Genomic DNA, 26,313 nt, shown 5'->3' with positions numbered 1-26,313 from the left:
TGTAGGTTGCACTAGATACTGGGAGATGAAGAAGCTTGCACAGGATAGAGTAGCATGGAGAGCTGCATCAAACCAGTCTCAGGACTGAAGACCACAACAACAACAACATCATGTAAATCTAAAGAGTTGGAGCGCACACAGCAGGTTCCCCAGGAAGTGGTTTCGCGAAGGTGGCACACTTCGGTTACCTTCCGCGATCCCGTAGGGACATCGAGGTGGGCGATGGCGGGTAACCACATCAACCACGGCGACTCTGCAGTTTCCGCACGAGACAGATCACCTGTGTCGGTCGTCCGTTGCGAAGGCCGCACCACAGGGAAACAGAACGGGCGGCCCAAGTGCCGTGTCCCGCCGCCGGGCGGCAGCAGCGTCGCCGGCGCCGGTGCCTGTACAGCGACATCACCGGCCCAGCAGGTAGGGCGCCAGTCAGCGGAGCGGCGAGCGGCCGCAAAAGTGAAAAGCGGCCCACCGACCGACCGACTGCCCCGCGTGACGTAACAGCGCAGCTACAGCTGTAGCAGCCGGCGCGGTATTACGGCACAGTGCGCGTCTCTCTCTGGCCAGCGCGCAGCTGCCGCCGCCGCGGCGCGCCCAGAGCACCTCGTCACGTCACGTGGCCTGGCTTCGGCTCACGTCCACCTGCTGATCGCACAGGTAGGTCTGTCTGGCTGCGCTAAGGATCAGCAAAGGAGTGAATACAATACTGCGGGTTACGTACTGCACAAATCAAAGTGTCGCTCTTACAACAGTGCTTAGGTTCCCGCTGTAGTTTCGCCAGTATGACGAGTCTGAGTACCGTGGTGCTGCGGTCGCTTCATACTCGTCGATTCCTTCCCCTTTCCTGAAGCATGTTGGAGTGTAACGCTAGTCGTAACTTAATATTAGTACGCTATCTTGTTGTTGCAAAGTACCACTGATAAGGCGAAATGACCGGTTGTGGGAATCAGCTGGCCTTTAATGAAGCTGTGTTTTGTGAAACTGTTGGAGATGTAAGACGAAAATTAGTTGATCGAAACTACACAATTGAAAATGTGTTCCATTAGAGATAGAGTGACATCTGGAATACGTTTCACGCTAACAGACGAAAAACATACAAATTTCGTCCAGTGCAAAGAAATTGGCTGTATTCTTGTTAATTCCTTCCCCTCTATGAGAAAACACGTGCTGCGTCAAACTAAAACTGGGCACGGAACGACATCATTGTTACATCCCTGCGCCATTTCTGTTTCCATTTGGTCACGGCAGCTCGCGTTTATGGACTAACAGCAAGTCGTGAAGCTTATCACTCAATTTTCGTAGTTTATTTTAATAATCGTCGTTTAGAGATTGCACTTCATGCTCATGTCATGTTTTCTGGTACTATCGTTGCAGACTCGGTAACACCTCGAAACTGTGTGTACGTCAACGTAATTATTAGACATTTTTTGAGTCGGTATAAAATTTTATTTTTATGTACAAACAGAGAAAACATTCGCTGCTAACCGATCAGTCGATATACTGGTACATAACTTGCTCCTGTCATTTCGGTAGAACAGACATTTTGTGGCATTTCAACTTGCACGTGAGAATGACTGTAAGGCCGAAATATTGATTGTATGAAGTAAATGAATAGTACCTTTAATCGCATGGCATCTTTCGGAGCACCTTTTAAAATCAGTTATTGTTTGTTTTCCGTCCTGAGCTTACTACAATTCAATTAAAGAGAATCTTACACGAGACGAATTTCGCTTTTATTTATCAAACACCTTTCGTGGTTATTTTGCAAACTGGATACATACGCTTGTACATTTTTGGTTGTTTTAGATACAAAACAGTGCTTTGTTTATAAAGTTGGAGTGCAAGTTACTTGCGGCATTTCTTTATATATGCTCCAAACCAATGCTTCTCACCTTCTTGCTAGCAGCGGTTGACGTCGAAATACCTCGTTTCACATGTGCACTTGGCAGTTTTTGCCATTTTGCAGTATTTCTTGCGCAGCGTTTGGATTATTTACACTTCGCCTTTGTAAAACGAACTAAAGTTATGTTTCTCATCCTGCACGGTAATGTTCCTTTGGTTTCGTGCGGGCTATGAGCGTTGCCAGCTTGTGAAACTACATGGACGGTCATTATAGGGCAGAAACTGGGAGGAGATGGTAGTGGTAAATGGAAAAATGGCTCTATTGGACTTAACATCGTAGGTCATCAGTCCCCTAGAACTTAGAACTACTTAAACCTGACTGACCTAAGGACATCACACACATCCATGCCCGAGGCAGGATTCGAACCTGCGACCGTAGCAGTCCCACAGTTCCGGACTGCAGCGCCTAGAACCGCAAGACCACCGCGGCCGGCTGGTAAATGGAGCGTGTAGTTATGTGTGTATTTAATGTTACATTAAGTGGTCAGTCAGTTTTATGAGTGTGTGGTTGACAGGTTGTTCCTTTTCTGTTATAGTCTTTTGAATGTGGTTGTTTTCTTGTAAGGTGAGGTGTTTTTGTTGTTATCATTATGACGTCAGTCTCTCTGGTGGTAATTTTATGTTGATGTTGGTGTAAGTGTTCTGAAAAAGTTGGATGACTTGTCCTATACTTCCGTGCTCTCACGTGTTCTTTTGTGTCAAATATCCTGGTTTGACCTACGTATCTTCCATCACAAGTATTGCATATCAGTTAATATATTCCTGAGTGCTGATATAGATCAGTTTTTACTATTTTTAAAAAATGTGATATAAAAATAGCCCACCAAACGAGCAATTGCCGCGCGGGGTAGCCGTGCGGTCTCTGGCGCCTTGTCACGGTTCACGAGACTTTCCCCGTCGGAGGTTACAGTCTTCCTTCGGGCATGGGTGTGTGTGTGTGTGTAGGGGGGGGGGGGGTTGTCCTTAGCGTAAGTTAAGATGATAATTTCCAAGATTGTTTGCCTATCGAAGCCGCGGGCTCCAAACGGTAGATATCAAACGTGCCATTCTAAATCAATCACGTAACTGTGACGGCGGGCGTTATGATAGATTATTTGTGAGATTCTAGGAAAACTCAAACGATTTACGACGGTACTGAGTGGGATGTCTGGTATTATAGACGTTTTTTCAGCCGATTACCCCACGTGGATGAATCTAATTCCATGATTATGCAACGTAGAAAATTGTTTGAATTTTTTCCGGAAATGTGACATTCTACTCATATTTTTGCGAGACATTGGCAGAGTCTACACAGGTTACGGCAAATACGGAATGCTTCCCGTAGCATATACATCAAACGGACTTTCCCACGACGACAACGTCGCCGACGAGTGAGGTAAGTAGTTTCTTTTGTAATTACAACTCTTCTTTTGTCGCTGCTGTAGTGATCACTATAAAAACACTCATAACGCCTGCCACCACAGTCGCATGATCGACTTAGAATCGCACGTCCGATTATCGTTTGGAGCCTGCAGCTTCGATAGGCAAACATTCTTGGAAATTACCGTTAAGATAGATTAAGTAGTGTGTAAGCCTATGAACCGATGACCTCAGCAGTTTGGTCCCATAGACCTTACCACAAATTTCCAAATTTTTCCAAACAAAACAATAGGAAAAACTGATCTATATCAGCAATCAGGAATATACCAACTGAAATGCAATACTTGTGATGGAAGATACATAGGTCAAACCAGAACATTTGACACCAGATACAAAGAACATGTCATAGCATGAAAGTATAGGACAAGTCATTCAACTTTTTCAAAACACTTCAAAAATGGCTCTGAGCACTATGGGACTCAACTGCTGTGGTCATCAGTCCCCTAGAACTTAGAACTACTTAAACCTAACTAACCTAAGGACATCACACACATCCATGCCCGAGGGAGGATTCGAACCTGCGACCGTAGCAGTCGCACGGTTCCTGACTGCGCGCCTAGAACCACGAGACCACCGCGGCCGGCTTCAAAACACTTACACCAACATAAAATGACCACCAGAGACATTGACATTAAAATGACGAGGATAAACAACAACAAAAAACTCCTCACCTCACAAGAAAACAAACACATTCAAAAGATCATAACAAAAAAGAGACAACTCATAAATGACCAGACCAACCTGGCAAACCGCACATTCTTTATGTGATTACGTAGGCTTTCCCGCCGCAATAAGTCTTGAAAGTCTCTTCGGGTTTGCTGCCGGATCCTTTTTACACGAGTTCCTCTGGAAGAGTCCCTTAGTTTGATCAGTAAAAAACTGGATGAAGAGCTGGTGAAGCTTAGTCTTCATGTGCTGACATCCACGTATTTTTTATTTAACGGCAACATTTTTGAACAGAATGACGGAGTGGCTATGAATAGTCCTTTAGCTATGGGTAGTCCTTTATCACCCATAGTCTCCAATTTATTTATGGAGGACTTCGAGGATATGGCACTGAGGACTTCAGCTTTGCAACCAACGTGCTTCTGGAGATATGTGGATGATTCCTTTTTCGTCTGGCCGCGTGGACATGAAGTTCTTAATAGATTTTTGGACCACTTCAACTGTCTTCATCCCCGCTACAAATTTACTATAGAGGTTGAAAGTGATGGGATTCCTCCATTTTTAGTCTTTATGGTTTATAAAAAAACCAGAAGGTACTTTGTGACACAGTGTTCACCGAAAGCCGACGCACACTGTCATCCACCACACCAACGCAGTGGCGTCCTTGGGTCTTTGATACGGAGAGCATATGCCATTTCCGACGCGGACAGCTTAACCCAAGAACTTGCACATTTGATGGCTGTTTTTAAGAAAAATGGATACTCCGAGAAGCAAATTCGTCGGGCTATGGAGTTTGGACCATCTCCGGAGGTGCATGAAGAGGAACATAGATCGGTGGCCTTTCTTCCTTATCCTGGAGGCATATCGTTTAAGATTGGACGAATTTTAAGGAATTTTAACATTAAGGTGTGTTCCGTCCACCTTTTAAGATTAGGGCACCACTCGGCTCTGTGAAAGATGATTTGGGGCTTAGGAAACCCGTTGTGTACAAAATTCCGTGTCAATGTTGGTAGACTTACATTGGCCGTTCGATCGCACAGTGCATGACAGGTGTGTGGAACGTCGCCGTCATACGAGGCTACAACAGCCGGAAAAATCGGCAGTAGCAGAACACTACTTAAATGAGGGACACAGTATGAAATTTGATGAAACTGTGGTAGCTGCCAACATTTCCGGTTTTTGGAACAGTGTCTATAAAGAGGCGATTGAGATTAGGTTGGCGGATAATTTAATCAGCGGAGACAGTGGGTTTCCTCTTAGCAAGACTTGGAATCCTGTATTGTCTCGCATAAAAACTGAACGTTCTTCGGTGAGGCCCTGAGTGCGATATATCGTTGCCAGCAGTGTTCCACTAAGGTCGGCGCCACCTCCCTGTCTTGGAGGGCGGCGACCGTGATGGGCGGCGCATGCGCCGTGTACTGAACGCTGGCCTATGTAGGACGTCGATTTGCAGCCTGGCGTCAGTTCTCAGCGGGACTCATCACCAGAAGCAGCATTCTCCTGAAGATGACGACCAGTTGGGTCGCCGAAATATCGAGTCAAGTTGATTTTAGGATCCGGCAGCAAACCCGAAGAGACTTTCAACACACACTCTTTAAACTGACTGACCACTTAATGTAACATTAAATACGCACATATAACTACACGCTCCATTTATCACTACCATCTCCTCCCAGGTTCTGTCCTATAACGACCATCCATGTAGTTTCATAGGCTGGCAAAGCTCTCAACCCGCACGAAAACAAAGGCACAAACACTGTAATGCCGTGCAGGGAGAGAAAGACACATAACTTTAGTTCGTTTTATAAAGGCGAAGTATAAATGACCCCCAATGCAGCGCAAGAAATATGCAGAATGGCAAAAACTGCCAAGTGCACAAGTGAAAAGAGGTCTTTCGACGTCAACCGCTGCTAGCAAGGAGGTTAGCAAGGAGGTGAGAAGCAGTGGTTTGGAGAATATACAGGGTTATTACAAATGATTGAAGCGATTTCACAGCTCTACAATAACTTTATTATTTGAGATATTTTCACAATGCTTTGCACACACATACAAAAACTCAAAAAGTTTTTTAGGCATTCACAAATGTTCGATATGTGCCCCTTTAGTGATTCGGCAGACATCAAGCCGATAATCAATTTCCTCCCACAATCGGCGCAGCATGTCCCCATCAATGAGTTCGAAAGCATCGTTGATGCGAGCTCGCAGTTCTGGCACATTTCTTGGTAGAGGAGGTTTACACACTGAATCTTTCACATAACCCCACAGAAAGAAATCGCATGGGGTTAAGCCGGGAGAGTGTGGAGCCCATGACATGAATTGCTGATCATGATCTCCACCACGACCGATCCATCGGTTTTCCAATCTCCTGTTTAAGAAATGCCGAACATCATGATGGAAGTGCGGTGGAGCACCATCCTGTTGAAAGATGAAGTCGGCGCTGTCGGTCTCCAGTTGTGGCATGAGCCGATTTTCCAGCATGTCCAGATACACGTGTCCTGTAACGTTTTTTCCGCAGAAGAAAAAGGGGCCGTAAACTTTAAACCGTGAGATTGCACAAAACACGTTAACTTTAGGTGAATTGCGAATTTGCTGCACGAATGCGTGAGGATTCTCTACCGCCCAGATTCGCACATTGTGTCTGTTCACTTCACCATTAAGAAAAAATGTTGCTTCATCACTGAAAACAAGTTTCGCACTGAACGCATCCTCTTCCATGAGCTGTTGCAACCGCGCCGAAAATTCAAAGCGTTTGACTTTGTCATCGGGTGTCAGGGCTTGTAGCAATTGTAAACGGTAAGGCTTCTGCTTCAGCCTTTTCCGTAAGATTTTCCAAACCGTCGGCTGTGGTACGTTTAGCTCCCTGCTTGCTTTATTCGTCGACTTCCGCGGGCTACGCGTGAAACTTGCCCACACGCGTTCAACCGTTTCTTCGCTCACTGCAGGCCGACCCGTTGATTTCCCCTTACAGAGGCATCCAGAAGCTTTAAACTGCGCATACCATCGCCGAATGGAGTTAGCAGTTGGTGGATCTTTGTTGAACTTCGTCCTGAAGTGTCGCTGCACTGTTATGACTGACTGATGTGAGTGCATTTCGAGCACGACATACACTTTCTCGGCTCCAGTCGCCATTTTGTCTCACTGCGCTCTCGAGCGCTCTGGCGGCAGAAACCTGAAGTGTGGCTTCAGCCGAACAAAACTTTATGAGTTTTTCTACGTATCTGTAGTGTGTCGTGACCATATGTCAATGAATGGAGCTACAGTGAATTTATGAAATCGCTTCAATCATTTGTAATAGCCCTGTATATAGAGAAACGCTCGAGTAACTTGCACTCCAACTTTATAAACAAAGCGCTGTTTTTGATCTAAAACAACCAAAAATATACAAGCGTATGTATCCAGTTTGCAGAATAGCCACGAAAGATGCTTGATAAATTAAAGCGAAATGCGTCTCGTGTAAGATTCTCTTTAATCAAATTGTAGTAAGCTCAAGACGGAAAACCAATAACGACTTTATTGAAGGGCAATTCACAGTTTAATGGCGCGAATATCTGTAAAAACGGTTGCGTACGTAGCGGGAATCCCGTGTGAACTCACGTACTCTCCCTCCTTTAGAGCGAGCCGAGTCCACTTGTACTCGACAACAGATTCGCGTGACGAGTGGGCTGCAGAGGAGACTCACAAGTCGATCTAAACGTAGGCTTCCGCCACCATTGTCACCGTCAATACAATTTTTCTGGGTTTGTGACCGCATTGTTAGTACATGAAACTACCGACGTTTCGGTCACTGTTGCAAGTGACCTCCTTCAGGGTGTTTTTTTGTTTACACCCTGAGTCGAGACTGCGGGCATACGCAGACGTAGAGTTCGGAGATGACAAATTCGGTGGAGAGTTTAAAGTGAGTGTACGGAGCTCATTTCTGACGTACTGTCTGCACTGCCGTCTATCGCGGGCTTCAAGTGCGAGATGCTTATAACAGTTTCCACAACGAAACTTTGTTTCGAAACCTGGAAGAAAATCCAAAGACATTCTGGTCGTACGTAAAGTATGCTAGCGGCAAGACACATTCAATGACTTCTCTGCGCGATAGAATGGAAATGCTATTGATGATAGTGCTACTAAAGCAAATTTACTAAACACAGCCTTCCGAAATTCCGCCACCGGATAAGGCGAAGTAAACGTCTCAGAATTCGAATCAAGCACAACTGCCAACATGAGTAACGTAGAAGTAGATATTGCCGGAGTAGTGAAGCAATTTAAATCACTTAATAAAAGCAAGTCTTCCGGTTCAGACTGCATACCAATTAGGTTCCTTTGAGAGTATGCTAATCCAATAGCTCCGTACTTAGCAATCATATACACACGCCCGCTCAATGAAAGATCCGTACACAAAGAATGGAAAGTTGCACTAGTCATACCAATATTCAAGAAAGGCAGTATAGGAGTAATTCAGTAAATTACATGCCCATATCGCTAACGTCGATATGCAGCAGGATTTTTGATTTATTTTGCGTTCGAACATTATGAATTGCCTCGAAGAGTACAGTCTATTGACACAGTCAGCGCGGATTAAGGCAACACCATTCTTGTGAAACACAACAAGCTGTTTACTAGTCTTCAACATATTGCAGCACGTCAGCAACCGTATATGTATAGAAATAAACAATTTTTACAGCCTTCAGTTGCAAGGTAAAGCTGTTTACTCTCGCGAAGTGTTGAGTGCTATCGACAAGGGATTTCAAATTCATCCCGTATTTCTAGATTTCCAGAAGTCTTTCGACACCGTACCTCACTAGCGGCGTGTAACCAAGTTGCGTGCTTATGGAACATCGTCTGAGTTCTGCGACTGGATTCGTGATTTCCTGTCAGAGAGGTTGTAATTGACGGTAAGTCATCTAGTAAAACAGAAGAGATTTCTGGCCTTCCTCTAGGTCCTCTTCTGTTCTTTATCTATGTAAGAGATTTAGGAAAAATCTGAGCAGCCACCTTAGATTGTTTGCAGATGATACTGACATTTAGGCCTACCGTCTAGTCTAGTAAATTCATTAGACGATCAAAGCCAAAGGCAAAATGATTTAGACACAATATCTCTATGGTGCTAAAAGTGGTAAATGACTCTAAATAACGAAACGTTTGAGGTCATCCACGCGAATACTAAAAGGAATCCATTAAATTCCGGTTACCCGATAAATCATACAGATGTAGAGGCTGCCAATTCAACTAAATAACTAGTATTCACAATTACGAACAACTTAAATTGGAACGATGACATAGATGATGATGTGGGGAAGGCGAACCAAAGGCTGCGTTTCACTGGCAGAATACTTACAAGAGAACCTCCCCATCGCACCCCACTCAGATTTAGTTATAAGTTGGCACAGTGGATAGGCCTTGAAAAACTGAACTCAGATCAATCGAGAAAACAGGAAGAAGTTGTGGGGAACTATGAAAAAAATAAGCAAAATACACAAACTGAATAGCCCATGGCCAAGATATGCAACACCCAGGAGAGTATAACCTTAGAAGCGCCGTGGTTCCGTGGTTAGCGTGAGCAGCTGTGGAACGAGAGGTTCTTAGTTCAAGTCTCCTCTCGAATGAAAATTTTAATTTCTTATTTTCAGACAATTATCAAAGTTCAGGCACCCACACATAATCAACTTCTCTCTCCAAAATTCCAGGACATGTTCAGATTTGCTTGGACATATGCAGGATTTGACGGTCTACACACGGAAAAATTTGAAAACGTTAAAAACATGTGTTTTGACAGAGCACAGGGAAAACAGTGAAACTGTTGCATTCATTTGTTGCAGATTATGTGACAAACTATTATGTTTTCATCACAGTTTTGGGAGTGATTATCACATCCACAAGAAAACCTAAATCGGGCAAGATAGAAGAATCTTTTTAGCCATTCGCCAAGTGTACAAGTTAGGTGGGTCGACAACATATTCTTCTCATGTGACGCACCTACCGTCACCAGTGTCGTATGGAATATATCAGACGTGTTTTCCTGTGGAGGAAACGGTTGACCTATGACCTTGCGATCACATGTTTTCGGTTCCCATTGGAGAGGCACGTCGTTTCGTGTACTAATCGCACGGTTTTGCGGTGCGGTCGCGAAACACAGACACTAAACTTATTACAGTGAACAGAGACGTCAATGAACGAACGGACAGATCATAACTTTGCGAAAATAAAGAAAGTAAAATTTTAACGCGACGGAAGACTTGAACCAAGGACCTCTCGTCCCGCAGCTGCTCACGCTAACCACGAGACCACGGCACTCATGAGCTCACATTATCCTGGATGTTGCCTATCTTGCACATGGACTACTCAGTTTGTATATTTTGCTTATTTTTTCCATAGTTCCACACAACTTCTTCCTGTTTTCTCAATTGATCTGAGTTCAGTTTTTCAAAGCCTATCCACTGTGCCAATTTATAACTAAATCTGAGGGGGGTGCGATGGGGAGGTTCCCTTGTTAGAAGATGCGACACATGTACTAGAGAGACTGCCCACACTACGCTTGTCCGTCCTCTTTTGGAGTACTGCTGCGCTGTGTGGGATCCTTACGAGACGGGATTAAAGCCGTCGGCACACGGACCGTGCTGTCGAACGTTAACGTTGAGCGTGCCAAGTTCAACGTGCTGCTGAACGCTCAGGAATGATGCGACTCGTGCATACGGTACGTGGGCCCCAACATGGTATACGCGATCGCAACGCACTCCAGCGGCAGTTGAGGGATGTTTGTAGTTCGTAAATCACACTGTTTACTCAACGGGCCCGCGTAAAATTCCCACGTTAGCTCAGTTAAAAGGCACATTTGCTCCATTGCCCACGAAAAGGAAAGTACCATGTCCAATCAATAAGGACACAGGCTTATATAAGTTCCATTACAAACATTGCGGTACAAATTTGGAATACTTCTCCGCATAAGAATAATAAATAATATTTATTATTTCATCATTACCACATTTTAGTAAAACCCCAAGGTCAGTCTTACTTTATCACTGTTCCTACCCAGTAGCAGAAGCTTTGCAACATGTGAATTACGAAGCGTAAAAGAAAGAGGAGCAGCCGGCCGAAGTGGCCGTGCGGTTAAAGGCGCTGCAGTCTGGAACCGCAAGATCGCTACGGTCGCAGGTTCGAATCCTGCCTCGGGCATGGATGTTTGTGATGTCCGTAGGTTAGTTAGGTTTAACTAGTTCTAAGTTCTAGGGGACTAATGACCTCAGAAGTTGAGTCCCATAGTGCTCAGAGCCATTTGAACCATTTGAAAGAGGAGCAAAATATCTTTATACAAGTAGCGCAAGCCGTTTAGTAGATTAAGCCAATCGAACAAAGTCACCCCTCAAAAAACGGTGAACTTACATTTACATAACATCAAACATTATAGTATATACTTATATTAAAGTAATAAGAAAGTATCAGAAACTAATAAAATCGCGAATGGTAGGAAAAAAATTTAGATATGTCAAGACGCGAACCATTGCCCCAACAAACAACGCACTTCAAGACAGGGATTCTACTCATTACACTAAGCCAACAACACAGCCATTCCATCTAATCACAGTATGTTACCCCTTGCTGTAAACCATAATCGTAGATATGTTACTAATTGAAATTTAATTATAACAAATTGTACCAAGAACAAAGCGTTTTGGGTGGATCCTCAGTGTGTCGCTGCCTTCAAATAGCCTACTCTCATAATACGCAAGTTACAATCATTCTTTTGCCACGAATACGATGTTTCTCATTATTTTATTGGAACGAATCACACAGTTAACAATGGGTTTTCCAGTGATTCTCAATTTGCTGGTGCTCAGAAACGCCATATGTACGTATAGGCTTGAAATGAATGCCAATGTGGCGCCGCACAACTCTGTACTGAAGAGAGACGGCGTGCGTGTGACGTAGGTGGCGTTGTGCCATCTCATTGGTCAACGCTCAGACGCTGGCTCAGAATATCTGACATGCCAGATATTGCTCTGCACGTTCGGAAAGACTCCCGAACGTGCTATTCCACGCTATGGCGTCAGAAACTCGGCACGCTCAACGCTCAACGTTCGGATGCACGGTCCGTGTGCCGACGGTTTAACGGAGTACATCGAGAAAGTTAAAAGAGCAGCAGCACGTTTTGTATTATCGCGAAATAGGGGAGAGAGTGTCACGGACATGATACCGGATTTGGGGTGGACACTATTAAAACAAAGGCGTTTCTCGTTGCGGCGTGATCTTCTCATGAAATTTCAATCAGTAACTTTGTCCTCCGAATTCGAAAATATTTTGATGACGCCAACCTACATAGCGAGAAACGACTTCGTAGTAAAATGAGGAAATCTGAGCTCGCACGCAAAGATACAAAAAAATGGCTCTGAGCTCTATGGGACTTAACTTCTGAGGTCATCAGTCCCCTAGAACTTAGAACTACTTAAACCTAACTAACCTAAGGACATCACACACATCCATGCCCGAGGCAGGATTCGAATCTGCGACCGTAGCGGTTCCCGACTGTAGCGCTTAGAACCGCTCGGCCACTCTGGCCGGCCGCAGAGATACAGGTGTAGGTTTCTTCCGCGCTCTCCCAAGAATAGAATAATAGTGAATTAGTGTGAAGGTGGTTCGATGCACCCTCTGCCAGGCACTTAAGTATGATTTGCAGAGTATCCATGTAGTTGTAGAGGATGAGGACCAGTCTGCATCGGTTCCCGCAGGAGCGCAGAAAACCTCTCGACCGGTCAGCACAGATGCCGTTAGTAGCAGTGAAATCTTGTTTCACTCCCATTGTTATCTATCGCGAAGGAACGTGACTCCAGCGTCCACCGTAGTGTAGGAAAATTTACGGTTTGCGCATAGCGTACTACGCTCAGTCCATTGTTGATATAGACCGCGCATGACGTCGTTATCTTGAAAGCAACATCTGGATCAGCGACCGACCGTATCTGGAATACGATTATTTTTTATCCTAATTCGTTTTTTTTAGTAAAGGTTTCTTTACTACAGTGGTGAAATCTCCTGCAGCGTTTGACTGCACCGAAAGATATATGAAACGAAGTAATATTTCATTCCGCAGGTAAATTTCTGTTAAAGATACAAATATAATTGCGAATACATTTTTTGAAAGTCAGGTTGGAGGTTGGTTCTTCGATGAATGACGAAGGTTTTAAGACAATACAATGTTAACATCTAATTAGCTAAAGAGTTTTCTCTGTGGAAATATAGTCCCATGCTTCTTGACAGGGCGTAGGGGAACGATGCGGAAGACCTACACAGGCGTACTAGTCAAGGTCCTGGTGGAGGTGGTTTGCCGTTGGCTTCCTCCGACATAATAGGGGTGAATGATGATGACGACACAGCAACACCCAGTCATCTCGGGGCACATGAAAAATCCGTGATCCCGCCGGGAATCGAACCTAGGACCTCGTGCTCAGGAAGCAAGAACGCTACCGCGAGACCACGAGCTCCAGACACTCTCTGTAAACAGCGTTTTCGAAAATACTTTGTTTCTTATCTTGGTATTATTTCGGTATATGCACAGGATGAAGCATATGTGATGTAGCATAAACTTTATTTTGTATAAAAACCGTATGGTGCGCAAATTGGCAGTTGACCCTAAATAACGAAAAGTGAGGTCATCCATGTGAGTGCTAAAAGGAATCCGTGAAACTTCGGTTACACGATAAATGAGTCAAATCTAAAGGCCGTAAATTCTGAATCTACTCAAACAAATACTGGGATGGGGCAGGGATGTATTGTCACCTACCGTGTTCTGTTGATACTGGATAGCGTAATGAAAAGAGTTGTTGATGGTAGGAGAAGAGGTATTCAGTGGGGAATGCAGGACAGGCTTGAATACCTTGACTTTGCTGACGATATCTATCTGCTCTCGCAAAAATTGCGTGACATGGAAGAAAAGCTGCAGTAACTGAAACAGAAAGCAGAAATTGCAGGACTTAAAATAAATGTTTAGAAAACTAAGGAAATGCGAGCGCGATCTGAACAGCGTATGGAAAGGAATTAGAACAAGTAGATTCCTTTATATATCTAGGAAGTACCGTCTGTAAAGATGGAGGGGCCGAGGAGGATGTAAAGAGTAGGATACGGAAGGCAAATGGAACCTTTGTGCAACTGTACCCTGTCTGGCGTAATAAGAACATCTCGAGACGAACCAAGCTGCACTTGTACAATAGCAACGTAAAGTCAGTCCTCCTGTACAGTTGCGAAACATGGAAGGCAACAAACATTATTGTAAACCAGCTGCAAGTCTTCATTAACCGGTCTCTTCGGGAAAATATGAATGTGAGGAGGCCAGATGTTATATCAAATGACGCATTGTGGGAGATGACAAACCAGCGACCAATCCGTGAACAAATAATAGAAAGAAAATGGAGGTGGATTGGTCACACAATACGCAAACAACAAGGAGCTGTTGAAAAGGCAGCCGACCGGAGTGGCCGAGCGGTTCTAGGCGCTACAGTCTGGAATCGCGTGACCGCTGCGGTCGCAGGTTCGAATCCTGCCTCGGGCGTGGATGTGTGTGACGTCCTTAGGTTTAAGTAGTTCTAAGTTCTAGGGGACTGATGACCTCAGCAGTTAAGTCCCATAGTGCTCAGAGCCATTTGAACCATTTTTTGTTGAAAAGGCAGCACTGGATTGGACGCACAGGGAACACTTAGACGTGGCCGCCCAAAAAGACATGGAAAAGAACGGTGGAAGAAAAAGCTCTGAAAGCTGGTAAAACATGGAGTGAAGTGAAATGTTTGGCTGCCAACAGAACCAGATAGAAGGTCTTTGCTGCTGCCCTATGATCCAACGGGTATAACTGGAAATGAGTCAAGTAACTCAGTCAGCTATGGCGAATAATTGCTGTTGCTGATGACGCAGATAGAAATGCATCAAAGTACGAAAAATTACTTACCGCGAATGTCCAATTACTGTGGAATAAAGACTTCGTATCATTCTTATCCTCTTGCACTTCACGGTCGAGGCAAAATACCTGTTCAGAGTTCACATTCAGAGTTGTTCCTATATTTTCCTAGGCGTCCCAGGATCTTCTTCCTTATAAAGCCTTATCTTCTTTGGGAATCTATCTTCATTCATACCGTTAATATGTCCTTTCCATTTTTTTTGCAGTCGTCCACTCTTTCACCAATATTATAAACATCACTTTCTGTTCTTATGTCTTCGTTAGATGTTCTGTCTAATCTTGAGCATCCTTTAAATTTTCTTAAAAAATCTCATTTCCGTTGTTTGGATCTTCTCTGTAGGCAGGCAAGTCTCACTTCCATACATTGAAACTGGTGTTGCCACTACTTTATAAATCGTCATTCTGGTGTCATTCAACGTTCTGTTTATAGTACCAAATATGTCTTAAAAGAGCTGAATCTAAGTTTATGTATCGTGATCTTCATCGTAACGTATGTCTGTTTCTAGATATCAGAAATTAATTTTTTTCTTGTGTTTTTCTGTTTATAATTATCTTTGAATGGACTGGATATTTCCCCTGAAATACAGTGTGTCCCACATAAAACAGGTACGCCTCGCGCCCGATATTAAAATAATACTGAAGAAATTAAAAATCATTAGGTAACAGAAACGATAGAATATATATAGTTATCTGTTTCTAAGAAATGCCGGAAGTGGTGGCCGTGGGAATCTGACGAAGTTAAGACTTTACCAGTAGCACGCTGTAATTCTGCAGCCGTGATGTTGTTAAATTCTCTAGCGATGTCCCGTTTGAGATCGTCTATTGTGCGACGACTGTCAGCATACATATTGCTTTTTAGTGTGCCCCTTAAATAAAAATCACACCATGTTAATCAAGTCCCTACGGTCGCAGGTTCGAATCCTGCCTCGGGCGTGGATGTGTGTGATGTCTTTAGGTTAGTTAGGTTTAAGTAGTTCTAAGTTCTAGGGGACTGATGACCACAGATGTTAAGTCCCATAGTGCTCAGAGCCATTTGAACCATTTTTTAATCAAGTCCGAGGACCTTGGAGGCCAGACGCTTCTGCTGACATGTCTGTCCTTATGAAACACTTTGGTGACGTGGGTCATACTTTGGTTAGAAGTGTAAGCGGTTGCTCCATCTTGTTGGAATACTGCGCACAGCTTCTCTGTATCTGTTCATTGTGCATAGAAAGAGTCAAAGATGTCTAGATATTTGGCAAAGTTTGAGGTGTAATTGAGAAATATGGGGCCTGTAACTCGTCTGCCGGACAACGCACACCTGTCTACTCTGAGGGGAGACGTTCTTCTTGCAGAACATGTGGGATGTCCTGCGACCAGTATCTGCAATTCTGAAAATTTACGTAATCTGACAAATGAAACCAATTGAGCAAGGGGTCCAATTAACCATTAGCAACCGATGCTAACAGCCAGTTACAATTTCTTTCCTGATCCTCAAATTTCAATTCTCCTCAAATTTAAATTCTTGCACCACGCTCACACAGTAGGGTTTTAATTTCATATCTTTTAGTACACGATGTACGAAATACACCAGGCCGCTGCGATAAAAAAACGGCTCTGAGTACTATGGGACTTAACTTCTGAGGTCATCAGTCCCCTAGAACTAAGAACTACTGAAACCTAACTAACCTAAGGACATCACACACATCCATGCCCGAGCCAGGACTTGAACCTGCGACCGTAGTGGTCGCGCGGTTCCAGACTGTAGCGCCTAGAACCGCTCAGCCACTCCGGCCGGCCCGCTGCGATAACCTTAGCGACTTTCGGGGACTTCTCGTAAAGTCCATGCGAATTCTGTCTGTGGTTTCAACGGTCCTCACTGTCCGACTCCTATTCCTCTGTACATTGTGAACGGATCCTACACCCCTCCCTTTTTTGTACGGATCTTGAATAGTGCTAGTCGTAGGGTTCCTTCGCTTGAAATATTTCTTTACATTACTTGATATAGCCTTTCTTTATGTAACTTCACAATATCAATTCCCTATTCTAATGCAAACTGCCCCATTTCTGCAACAACAATACGAGCTTCTCTCAACTGACGCTTAACAGACAGCTGCACTCAACTTTCCGATAAAACACAGTGTAGCCAACTTTTGAGACAGTGTTGCCACTTCACAAGCAACTCGCCTAGATATGATCAACCGGTACGTGGGTCACTCTGTACAATTACTCTATTTCAGGCAACGAAATTTTTGAGTTGTCCAATCCATATGTGGCATACAGCTTTTAGGTTATCCAATTCTACACAACGCGAACGCGATTCTTAAATAGATGTATTTGTTCTGTTTTCTATGTAGATAACCTGAAGGTGCCTAAATAAGGCGAAACGCGTAGTTGAAAGATAAAAAACTAAAATTGCAACCAAGACTGTTTTTAACCAATACTGTTTTTGAGTTGTATTCTTCGGCACTCTTATTCAAGTCTATGCGCATAAGTCTGACGATCACATTCTCTTTTTTGTTTGACTGTTAAGATCATCTGGAAAGAGTAAAACATTTATTCGTGTATCATGATTAATTTTATCCTGGAACTTATCTGTCTTCCTTTTTTAACGATTCGGTCAATGTATTTGTGAAATACTACACCCTTGTCTTCGACCTTGAGTAGCTTTTAATTTAATATCCTTAGTCCTTCTGGTACTGATCAAAATATCAGGTGTTTGGCACATTGTTATTAATATTTGAATTAAATGTCGGGGGTACCATGACTCATAATTTCAAATGGTTAAAATGGCTCTGAGCACTATGGGACTTAACAGCTATGGTCATCAGTCCCCTAGAACTTAGAACTACTTAAACCTAACTAACCTAAGGACATCACACAACACCCAGTCATCACGAGGCAGAGAAAATCCCTGACCCCGCCGACTCATAATTTCCCATAGTTTAGATGTGTTTACTTCACGCAAGGCTTTTTGAATTCGCTAAACGCAAAATGAGTTTCAAAGTTGATTTATTGTTGTAGCTCTAATTTATGCGTCTATATTGCCAGACAGTTCAGTTGAATATACGTTTCGAGCAATTTTCGCTTACAGATAAGATTTACGTACGACCATCTCAGTGATTATCTTCTGATCCTAGAGATCTCCAAAGTATTGTGCTTATTTGAAAAGAGGTAACTGTAGTACGTGTGACCAATTTGATGCATGTCATTGCTCCATTTTCTTATTCTTTCGAGGCAGACCAATATCCTTAACATCTGTTTGTTGCAGAACTCTTGAATACATATCAGCACATATTTAGAAAGCATCGCATGTAAGAATCTCAATCTGCCATTTTCTCACATGATATCGTACAAACCATGAATAGAGGGTAACAGGCAGACTCCATATTCCTACATTTCTGGAAAACGTATGACGTCTTGCTCCACTGCAGACTGTTAACGAAGGTCACAGCATACGGATTTGGTTCACAGATATGTGAGTGCCTCGAAGACTTTTTTTTTTCCTGACAATGCTGTGGTGTTGATGTTGAGTGACTATAGGAGGATACAAGCTGACTCAGACAAAATTTCTAATGGGTGTGATAGAATGGCATCTTGATCTACATGTAGAAGACCGTAAGTAAATGCGGATGAGTAGGAAAAATAATCGTGTGTTGTTCGAATACCGGTACAGAATTAGTTACGTGCTTCTTGACACAGTAACATCGATTTAATATTTAGGCATAACGTTTCAGTTAGATATGAAATGGAACGAACATGTCAGTTTGGTAGTCGGAAAGGCGACTGCTTGACTTCGTTTTATGCGGAGAATTTTTGGAAAGTGCATCTCATCTAAGAGTGTAAATGAGAGAGCCAGTAGAACCCAAGTGTGACCTGTGAAGAGTGCTGGAGTTTTTGGGATACCCATCAGTTCGGAGTATAGGAAGACATCGAAACAATGCGGAGGCACGATCCTAGAGTTATTACCGGTAGGTTCGACTAGCATGCAAATACACTCCTGGAAATTGAAATAAGAGCACCGTGAATCATTGTCCCGGGAAGGGGAAACTTTATTGACACATTCCTGGGGTCAGATACATCACATGATCACATTGACAGAACCACAGGCACATAGACACAGGCAACAGAGCATGCACAATGTCGGCACTAGTACAGTGTATATCCACCTTTCCCAGCAATGCAGGCTGCTATTCTCCCATGGAGACGATCGTAGAGATGCTGGATGTAGTCCTGTGGAACGGCTTGCCATGCCATTTCCACCTGGCGCCTCAGTTGGACCAGCGTTCGTGCTGGACGTGCAGACCGCGTGAGACGACGCTTCATCCAGTCCCAAACATGCTCAATGGGGGACAGATCCGGAGATCTTGCTGGCCAGGGTAGTTGACTTACACCTTCTAGAGCACGTTGGGTGGCACGGGATACATGCGGACGTGCATTGTCCTGTTGGAACAGCAAGTTCCCTTGCCGGTCTAGGAATGGTAGAACGATGGGTTCGATGACGGTTTGGATGTACCGTGCACTATTCAGTGTCCCCTCGACGATCACCAGTGGTGTACGGCCAGTGTAGGAGATCGCTCCCCACACCATGATGCCGGGTGTTGGCCCTGTGTGCCTCGGTCGCATGCAGTCCTGATTGTGGCGCTCACCTGCACGGCGCCAAACACGCATACGACCATCATTGGCACCAAGGCAGAAGCGACTCTCATCGCTGAAGACGACACTTCGTCCCTCCATTCACGCCTGTCGCGACACCACTGGAGGCGGGCTGCACGATGTTGGGGCGTGAGCGGAAGACGGCCTAACGGTGTGCGGGACCGTAGCCCAGCTTCATGGAGACGGTTGCGAATGGTCCTCGCCGATACCCCAGGAGCAACAGTGTCCCTAATTTGCTGGGAAGTGGCGGTGCGGTCCCCTACGGCACTGCGTAGGATCCTACGGTCTTGGCGTGCATCCGTGCGTCGCTGCGGTCCGGTCCCAGGTCGACGGGCACGTGCACCTTCCGCCGACCACTGGCGACAACATCGATGTACTGTGGAGACCTCACGCCCCACGTGTTGAGCAATTCGGCGGTACGTCCACCCGGCCTCCCGCATGCCCACTATACGCCCTCGCTCAAAGTCCGTCAACTGCACATACGGTTCACGTCCACGCTGTCGCGGCATGCTACCAGTGTTAAAGACTGCGATGGAGCTCCGTATGCCACGGCAAACTGGCTGACACTGACGGCGGCGGTGCACAAATGCTGCGCAGCTAGCGCCATTCGACGGCCAACACCGCGGTTCCTGGTGTGTCCGCTGTGCCGTGCGTGTGATCATTGCTTGTACAGCCCTCTCGCAGTGTCCGGAGCAAGTATGGTGGGTCTGACACACCGGTGTCAATGTGTTCTTTTTTCCATTTCCAGGAGTGTATTTGAGAGATGCTTCGTGAGCTCAAATGGGTATCCCTGATGGGAAGACGACGCTCTTTTCGAGGAACACTGTTGAGGAAATTTAGAGGATTGGTATCTGAGGCCAACTGCAGACCGATTCTACTGCCGGCAACACACATTACGCGTAGGGACGCCGGAAGATAAGAAGAGAGAAATTGGGAACTCGAACGGAGGCTTATGGTCAGTCGTTTTCCGTCGCTCCTTTTGCGAGTGGAACAGGAAAATAAATTATTAATAGTAATACGTGGTACCCTCCGCCTTGCACTGTACGGTGGCTTGTGGAATATTTCTGTAGATTTAGGTTTTCACTTTGGTGTACCGGGAGAGCCATTTCGAAATTCCTTCCGAGCATAATTTATTAATACAAAGATTCAGCTATACGATTCAATACAATACAAAATCTACAAAAAACCAGCGATGGTAGTACCTTCTTTCCCTACAACAACAGCAACGAAAGAAATAGCGACATGTGAGCTATGACATTTGCTACAAAGAAACCAAATGCTTTTGCATTTCTTTCTTTAAGCCTTTCAGCCAGGTGCATTCTATCGAATATAAATTATTTAGATACTATACCTATGAAACGTGTGTACAAAATTCATAGTACTTTCATGTGGGATCTGTCTGTAGTAGCTTCCAGATCTTCAGACCACTTACGTAAGACCTTGCGACATACCGTAGTCACGTGAATTTGGAGAAAGTGTATGTTGGTGATAAGAGCTCTGTTTAGCACATCCGATTGCTCACTCTGTGTACATTCCTACCTCATGGTGTCAACAGGGGATGAGCTGTGGTAACGTATAATCAATGCTGATTTCGCAGTCAACGTCGTCCTTTAAACAGCTGTAGCTGATAGTAATCGATCTCAAAACGTCGCTGAAGCTTAACAGTGAGATTAAACAATGAATTTGGCGAGAAACCAGCATACAAATGTATCGTACGTATCGTATGTATTAAGAGTACAAGTAATAAGCGTTACATATCTATCACAAATTTTTTTGCGTGTTACCTGCAACATCATTTGTGAAAGACGTGTCCCCTTCTAAGTACATCCTGATTTTTTTTTCCGGCTAGTCTTTCAGCAGCTGACTGTATAAAATATATTTTTGTAACTTTGAATAGGCAGTACCAAATATGTGATTCAGTACATCTACTGGATCTTCAAGATCTGAAAGATGCTCTTCCAAATAGTGATCCTACCGTTATGGTAGGTTCGTTTCTGTTAAAGTTTGTAAATAATTTTTCACATTGTTTTGTACTGTTCGTTCTGTAAATTAAATTTTTGGCACCACTTTTTTCACATAATACATCAATATGTTGTCCATGCTCACTGACAGACATCTCGTAGAGTTACGGATAAATGGTGTTTTTTGCGTTCGGTGGATAAATATCTTGAGGGTTTCTGTTCTTGAATCATACAATGCTGCTTTGGCTGTAATGTGGACATGTTGAGGTGGTATCGCTTCTCCATTTCCGTTATGACGTTGTTCAGATTAACTCCTGTTTTTTTTTTGTTTTTTTTTTTTCGGTTGTATGCCGGGTATTTTTGTATTCGTTATGATGAGGTAGTCGATTACTTGGCCGGTCAGAGTGGCCGAGCGGTTCTAGGCGCTACAGTCTGGAACAGCGCGATCGGTAATGTCGCAGGTTCGAATCCTGCCTCGGGCATGGATGTGTATGATGTTTTTAGGTTAGTTAGGTTTCAGTAGTTCTAAGTTCTAGGGGACTGATGACCTCAAAAGTTAAGTCCCATACTGCTCAGAGCCATTTGAACCATTCGATTACTTGCACTATCGCTATGACTGAAGTTAAGAAAAGGGTTATTTTAAATGAAAAACAATTAGCTATTAAAAAGCAGTTCGGCATTTTATTTTGACTGTAACTTCGATGCTGAAAATTTTTCAGTGAGCGGTTTCGATACTACAATACTACAATAGAAATGATTGAAATCCCACTTCGATATTTTGTAAATAGCGATTATTACAATACGTCTATAGAGTAAGTTGATTTGTGGAGAACTTTATTTTACATGTCCAACTGGAGTTCAAAATGGCTCTGAGCAGTATGGGACTTAACTTCCGAGGTCATCAGTCCCCTAGAACTTAGAACTACTTAAACCTAACTAACCTACGGACATCACACACATCCATGCCCGAGGCAGGATTCGAACCTGCGACCGTAGCGGTCGCGCGGCTCCAGACTGTAGCGCCTAGAACCGCTCGGCCTCCAATTGGAGTATCAGTTGTAATACTGTGATGAAAAAATAAGTATCTAACTTTTTATTACCAACTCAAATTCTTCCAAGTTGAATTTTTTGAAGTGTTCTCCTCCATCATTTTCGACATTTGATAAGTAGGCGACGGATATCAAACATGGTAGTATCTCCTTTTGGATACTATCCGCTTGACATGCACCCGACAACGACAGCCACTGTTGGGATCATAGTCAATGAAAAGCATCTAACAATGTTGACATTATAGACCTATCAGAAGAAAGTGCGATTTTTTACGTGTTAAAGTACAAGATCGGTACCACTTTTTGTGGAACGCTATGCCAAAAGAACACGAATAAAGGAATTTGTCTAGCATCTATAAAAGAAATCTTACTGATTTTGCGAGAAAATTTGTTTTCCTTAATGAGACGTGGGTGGTTCCATTACTTCACCTTCGCAATCAAAGCATTCGGTGGAATCCAGTGACACTGCGCCAGAAGGTGTCATGGAAAACCCGTGCTTTCGTTCAATAACCACCGAAGGGTCAAACAATATGTACCGAATACTACAATAACGACTTTGTGGACGAACTGTATGAAAAATATTTACGAAGAGCCCAGGATATTAAAAAAAAAGCCATCGTACACTAGGACGATGCGTCCATTCTCTGCCAGTAGGAATACTGAATCCTATGAGGTGGGAATTTTGGCATATCACCCTGTACACAAGGTACAGTAATATCTGACCTCCACGAATTCCAGTATGTACAGGGTGTAACTAAATTCCCTTTACAGACGTCGAGAACGTATTGTGGGGACAAAGGCTATCAGTTTAGCATAGCAACTCTTGTACGGAAACGTATAATTTTCCCACTACACGGAAAGTACCGTAAAACACGTTCATATCTCCGGCATTTTAGGCATCACTGGCTAGGATATTATGGATCACGGGGGTTAAACTCATACAAGAACTTCTGGTAACATAACCATGGTTAGCTGCCAAGCCATTGAAATGTCGTGTGGCTAGGGCCTCCCGTCGGGTAGACCGTTCGCCTGGTGCAGGTCTTTCGATTTGACGCCACTTCGGCGACCTGCGCGTCGATGGGGATGAAATGATGATGATTAGGACAACACAACTCCCAGTCCCTGAGCGGAGAAAATCTCCGATCCAGCCGGGAATCGAACCCGGGACCTTGGGATTGACGTTCCGTCACGCTGACCACTCAGCTACCGGGGCCGGACGCCAAGCCATTGAAGCGCTGCAAGTTTATCAGTCCATCATCTCGCTTTCTTATTGGGTCGTCCATGTTTGTTTTCGTTTCGTAGTTAAACAGAAGTTGATTTCATCACATTGTGCTTCTGATGACGACTTCTCGTGTGTATGCATTCTCTGAATTGCATTGTAAATATGTTGCTCATATTCTGGTTGCGGTCTGCTCACATTCGTACTATTGGGGCGGGGGCGGCGGAAGAAGCGGTGAATGATTCTATTTTTGTTGCATAGAAAAGCAGAATCTGTTTTCATTGCCTGGTGTTCTGTGGACTTGTGTGTATTTGTTTACTGCTTGCCAACATGTATGTGAATTGCTCCATCTAACTGTGTTATCAGTACATTGCTTTATTCTACTTTATTTTTGTTTACACCCGTTTTTCGTACCTTCTCGCGTATAATGAAGGACTTAAAGGTAGCAGTTTTGGACAGTACTAGTACTGAACTTTATTACGTCTCGTCACTGAATGAGAACGTATGTAATTCCGCTTTGAATGATGTTGCTTCTTACCACTGAGAGCCATGCATTTTCACAGTGGATTGCATTGTGTGGATGTTGATGTAGATGAGTATGCTTTGTAGTCTTCGTGACTACAGCATTCTTTGTTGCAAATGCTAAAAACGCGACAGTAGTTACTCAAATGTTTTTGCATCTTATTAACAGGTACTTCAATAGAAAATTTTAGCACAAGTCAAAGAAAATTTCGTTGGCCTCCATTAAATGCGAGAGTACAAAAAACTGATGGGAGCAACATACTTAGAACGCATTTAAATCGAGCAATTCACACACACATTCGTAAGCAGTAACGAATAGACATGCGAAGAAACCAGCTTCTGTTTCATACGAAACATAATCAAATATCGAATCATTTGCACAACCCATGTTACGGATGACAGTAAAAATTAAGCAGAATACGAGTAACATATTCCCCCTGTCAGAAACATTTCAGGACAGGTTCTTTTAAAAATAGAAAATGATCTTTACCAAGTAATGATCTTAGATTGTATCGAAGTAGTCCCCTTGGCTATACACAGTTACCAACGTTTCTGGAGGTCTTGCAATCAAGCAGGGAAATATTAAACTGCGATGCTTGTAAGCGCATTTATCTCAGCCCATTGGATGTCTGTGTGAAGCTTTCCATTCGGTCGCCTTTTCACTCGCGGAAACAAGGAAAAAATCGCAAGGCGAGAGTTCTGGCGAATATGGCGAATGGGGGAGGCAATAACAGAATCTCTGGCGGGATACGCGGTAACAGATAAAGCAGTATGGGATCTTGCATTGCCATGCTGTAAGAATCATTTCCGCGGATGCCACAAATCAGTGCGGCCACGTCGAATTGCTTGTCACAAAAGCTTCAAGATCTCGATGTAAAGACCTGAAGGAACATTCTCATGATGAATTAATCCTTTACTATCAAAAAATGCGATCCGCACTGTATTTCCAGAATGAGATTTTCACTCTGCAGCGGAGTGTGCGCTGATATGAAGCTTCCTGCCAGATTAAATCTGTGCCGAACCGAGACTCGAACTCGGGACCTTTGCCTCTCGCTCTACTGACTGAGCTACCCATGCACGACTCACGACCTGTCCTCACAGCTTCAATTCTGCCAGAACCTCGTCTCCTATCTTCCAGACTTGCCCACGAAAGGCAAAGGTCCCGAGTTCGAGTCTCGGTCCGGCACACAGTTTTAATCTGCCAGAAAGCTTCAGCATTGTATTTGTATTCGAAGGTTGTCGCTCTGCTTTTTTCGAGGCTGACGCTTCGTATGAGGGTCATACTTCCATCACTAGCAACAATCTTTGACAACAGTGTGGGGTCACGTTCGGCTCTATCCAGTAGTTCAGCAGAAATTAGTCTTTCCTCTTTCTGTTCATCTGTTAGTGCGCAAGCGACTAGTTTTGTATTAAGTTTCCGTTTCCCTGAATCTTCACGTAAAACCTTATGACATATATCACGATTCAGATTAAGTTCTTCAGATATCGCGCGCACAGTTACATGAGGGACTTCTTGCAGTAACTGCCTTACACGCCCCATGTTCGCACCGGTGTGTGCTGTAGACGGGCTACCAGCTTTGGGATCGTCTTGCACTGAATATCTGCCTTCACGAGACCTTTTGTGCCACTAGTAAACACGATTTTTTCAAAGTAATGCATATGCTTACCAGTCACTGTCCACGTTTCGCTAGTGGTTTTCCCGAGCTTAACGCAGAACTTAATGTTCACTCCTTCCTCACAATCAAAATCCATTGCGTCACTGTAACCAGTGCGCCACGAACCCGAACAGTCTGTTGCTAGGCAGAAGAAATTATCCAGTTGATGGATTAAAGAAGGAAGTAAAAAAAATCCAGGGAAGTTCAGGAATGCAGAAATAAGTCCCTTAGGAATGAAATAAATAGGAAGTGCAGGGAAGCTATGGCGAAATGGCTGCATGAAAAATGTGAAGAAATCGAAAGAGGGATGATTGTTGGAAGCACTGGCTCAGTCAGTAGCAAATTCAAAACAACCTCTCATGAA

At 44.0% G+C, this 26,313-nt stretch overlaps 1 protein-coding gene across 1 annotated transcript in view; it reads left to right on the top strand.

The window, feature by feature from the left end:
* The first annotated feature begins 222 nt into the window (after positions 1-222).
* LOC126263568 (uncharacterized) overlaps positions 223-26,313 on the top strand; it is a 316,932-nt gene continuing 290,841 nt past the window's right edge. Inside the window, exons 1-2 of the mRNA XM_049960660.1 lie at positions 223-345; positions 522-654. Of these exons, the coding sequence (XP_049816617.1) occupies positions 223-345; positions 522-654 (256 nt within the window). The remainder of the gene's footprint in view (positions 346-521; positions 655-26,313) is intronic.

This window comes from Schistocerca nitens, chromosome 6 (genome assembly GCF_023898315.1).
Source record: "Schistocerca nitens isolate TAMUIC-IGC-003100 chromosome 6, iqSchNite1.1, whole genome shotgun sequence".
NCBI classification, from domain to species: Eukaryota; Metazoa; Arthropoda; class Insecta; order Orthoptera; family Acrididae; genus Schistocerca; species Schistocerca nitens.
The sequence above is the reverse complement of the archived record's forward strand: the minus strand, read 5'-3'. Positions and strand labels throughout refer to the sequence as shown.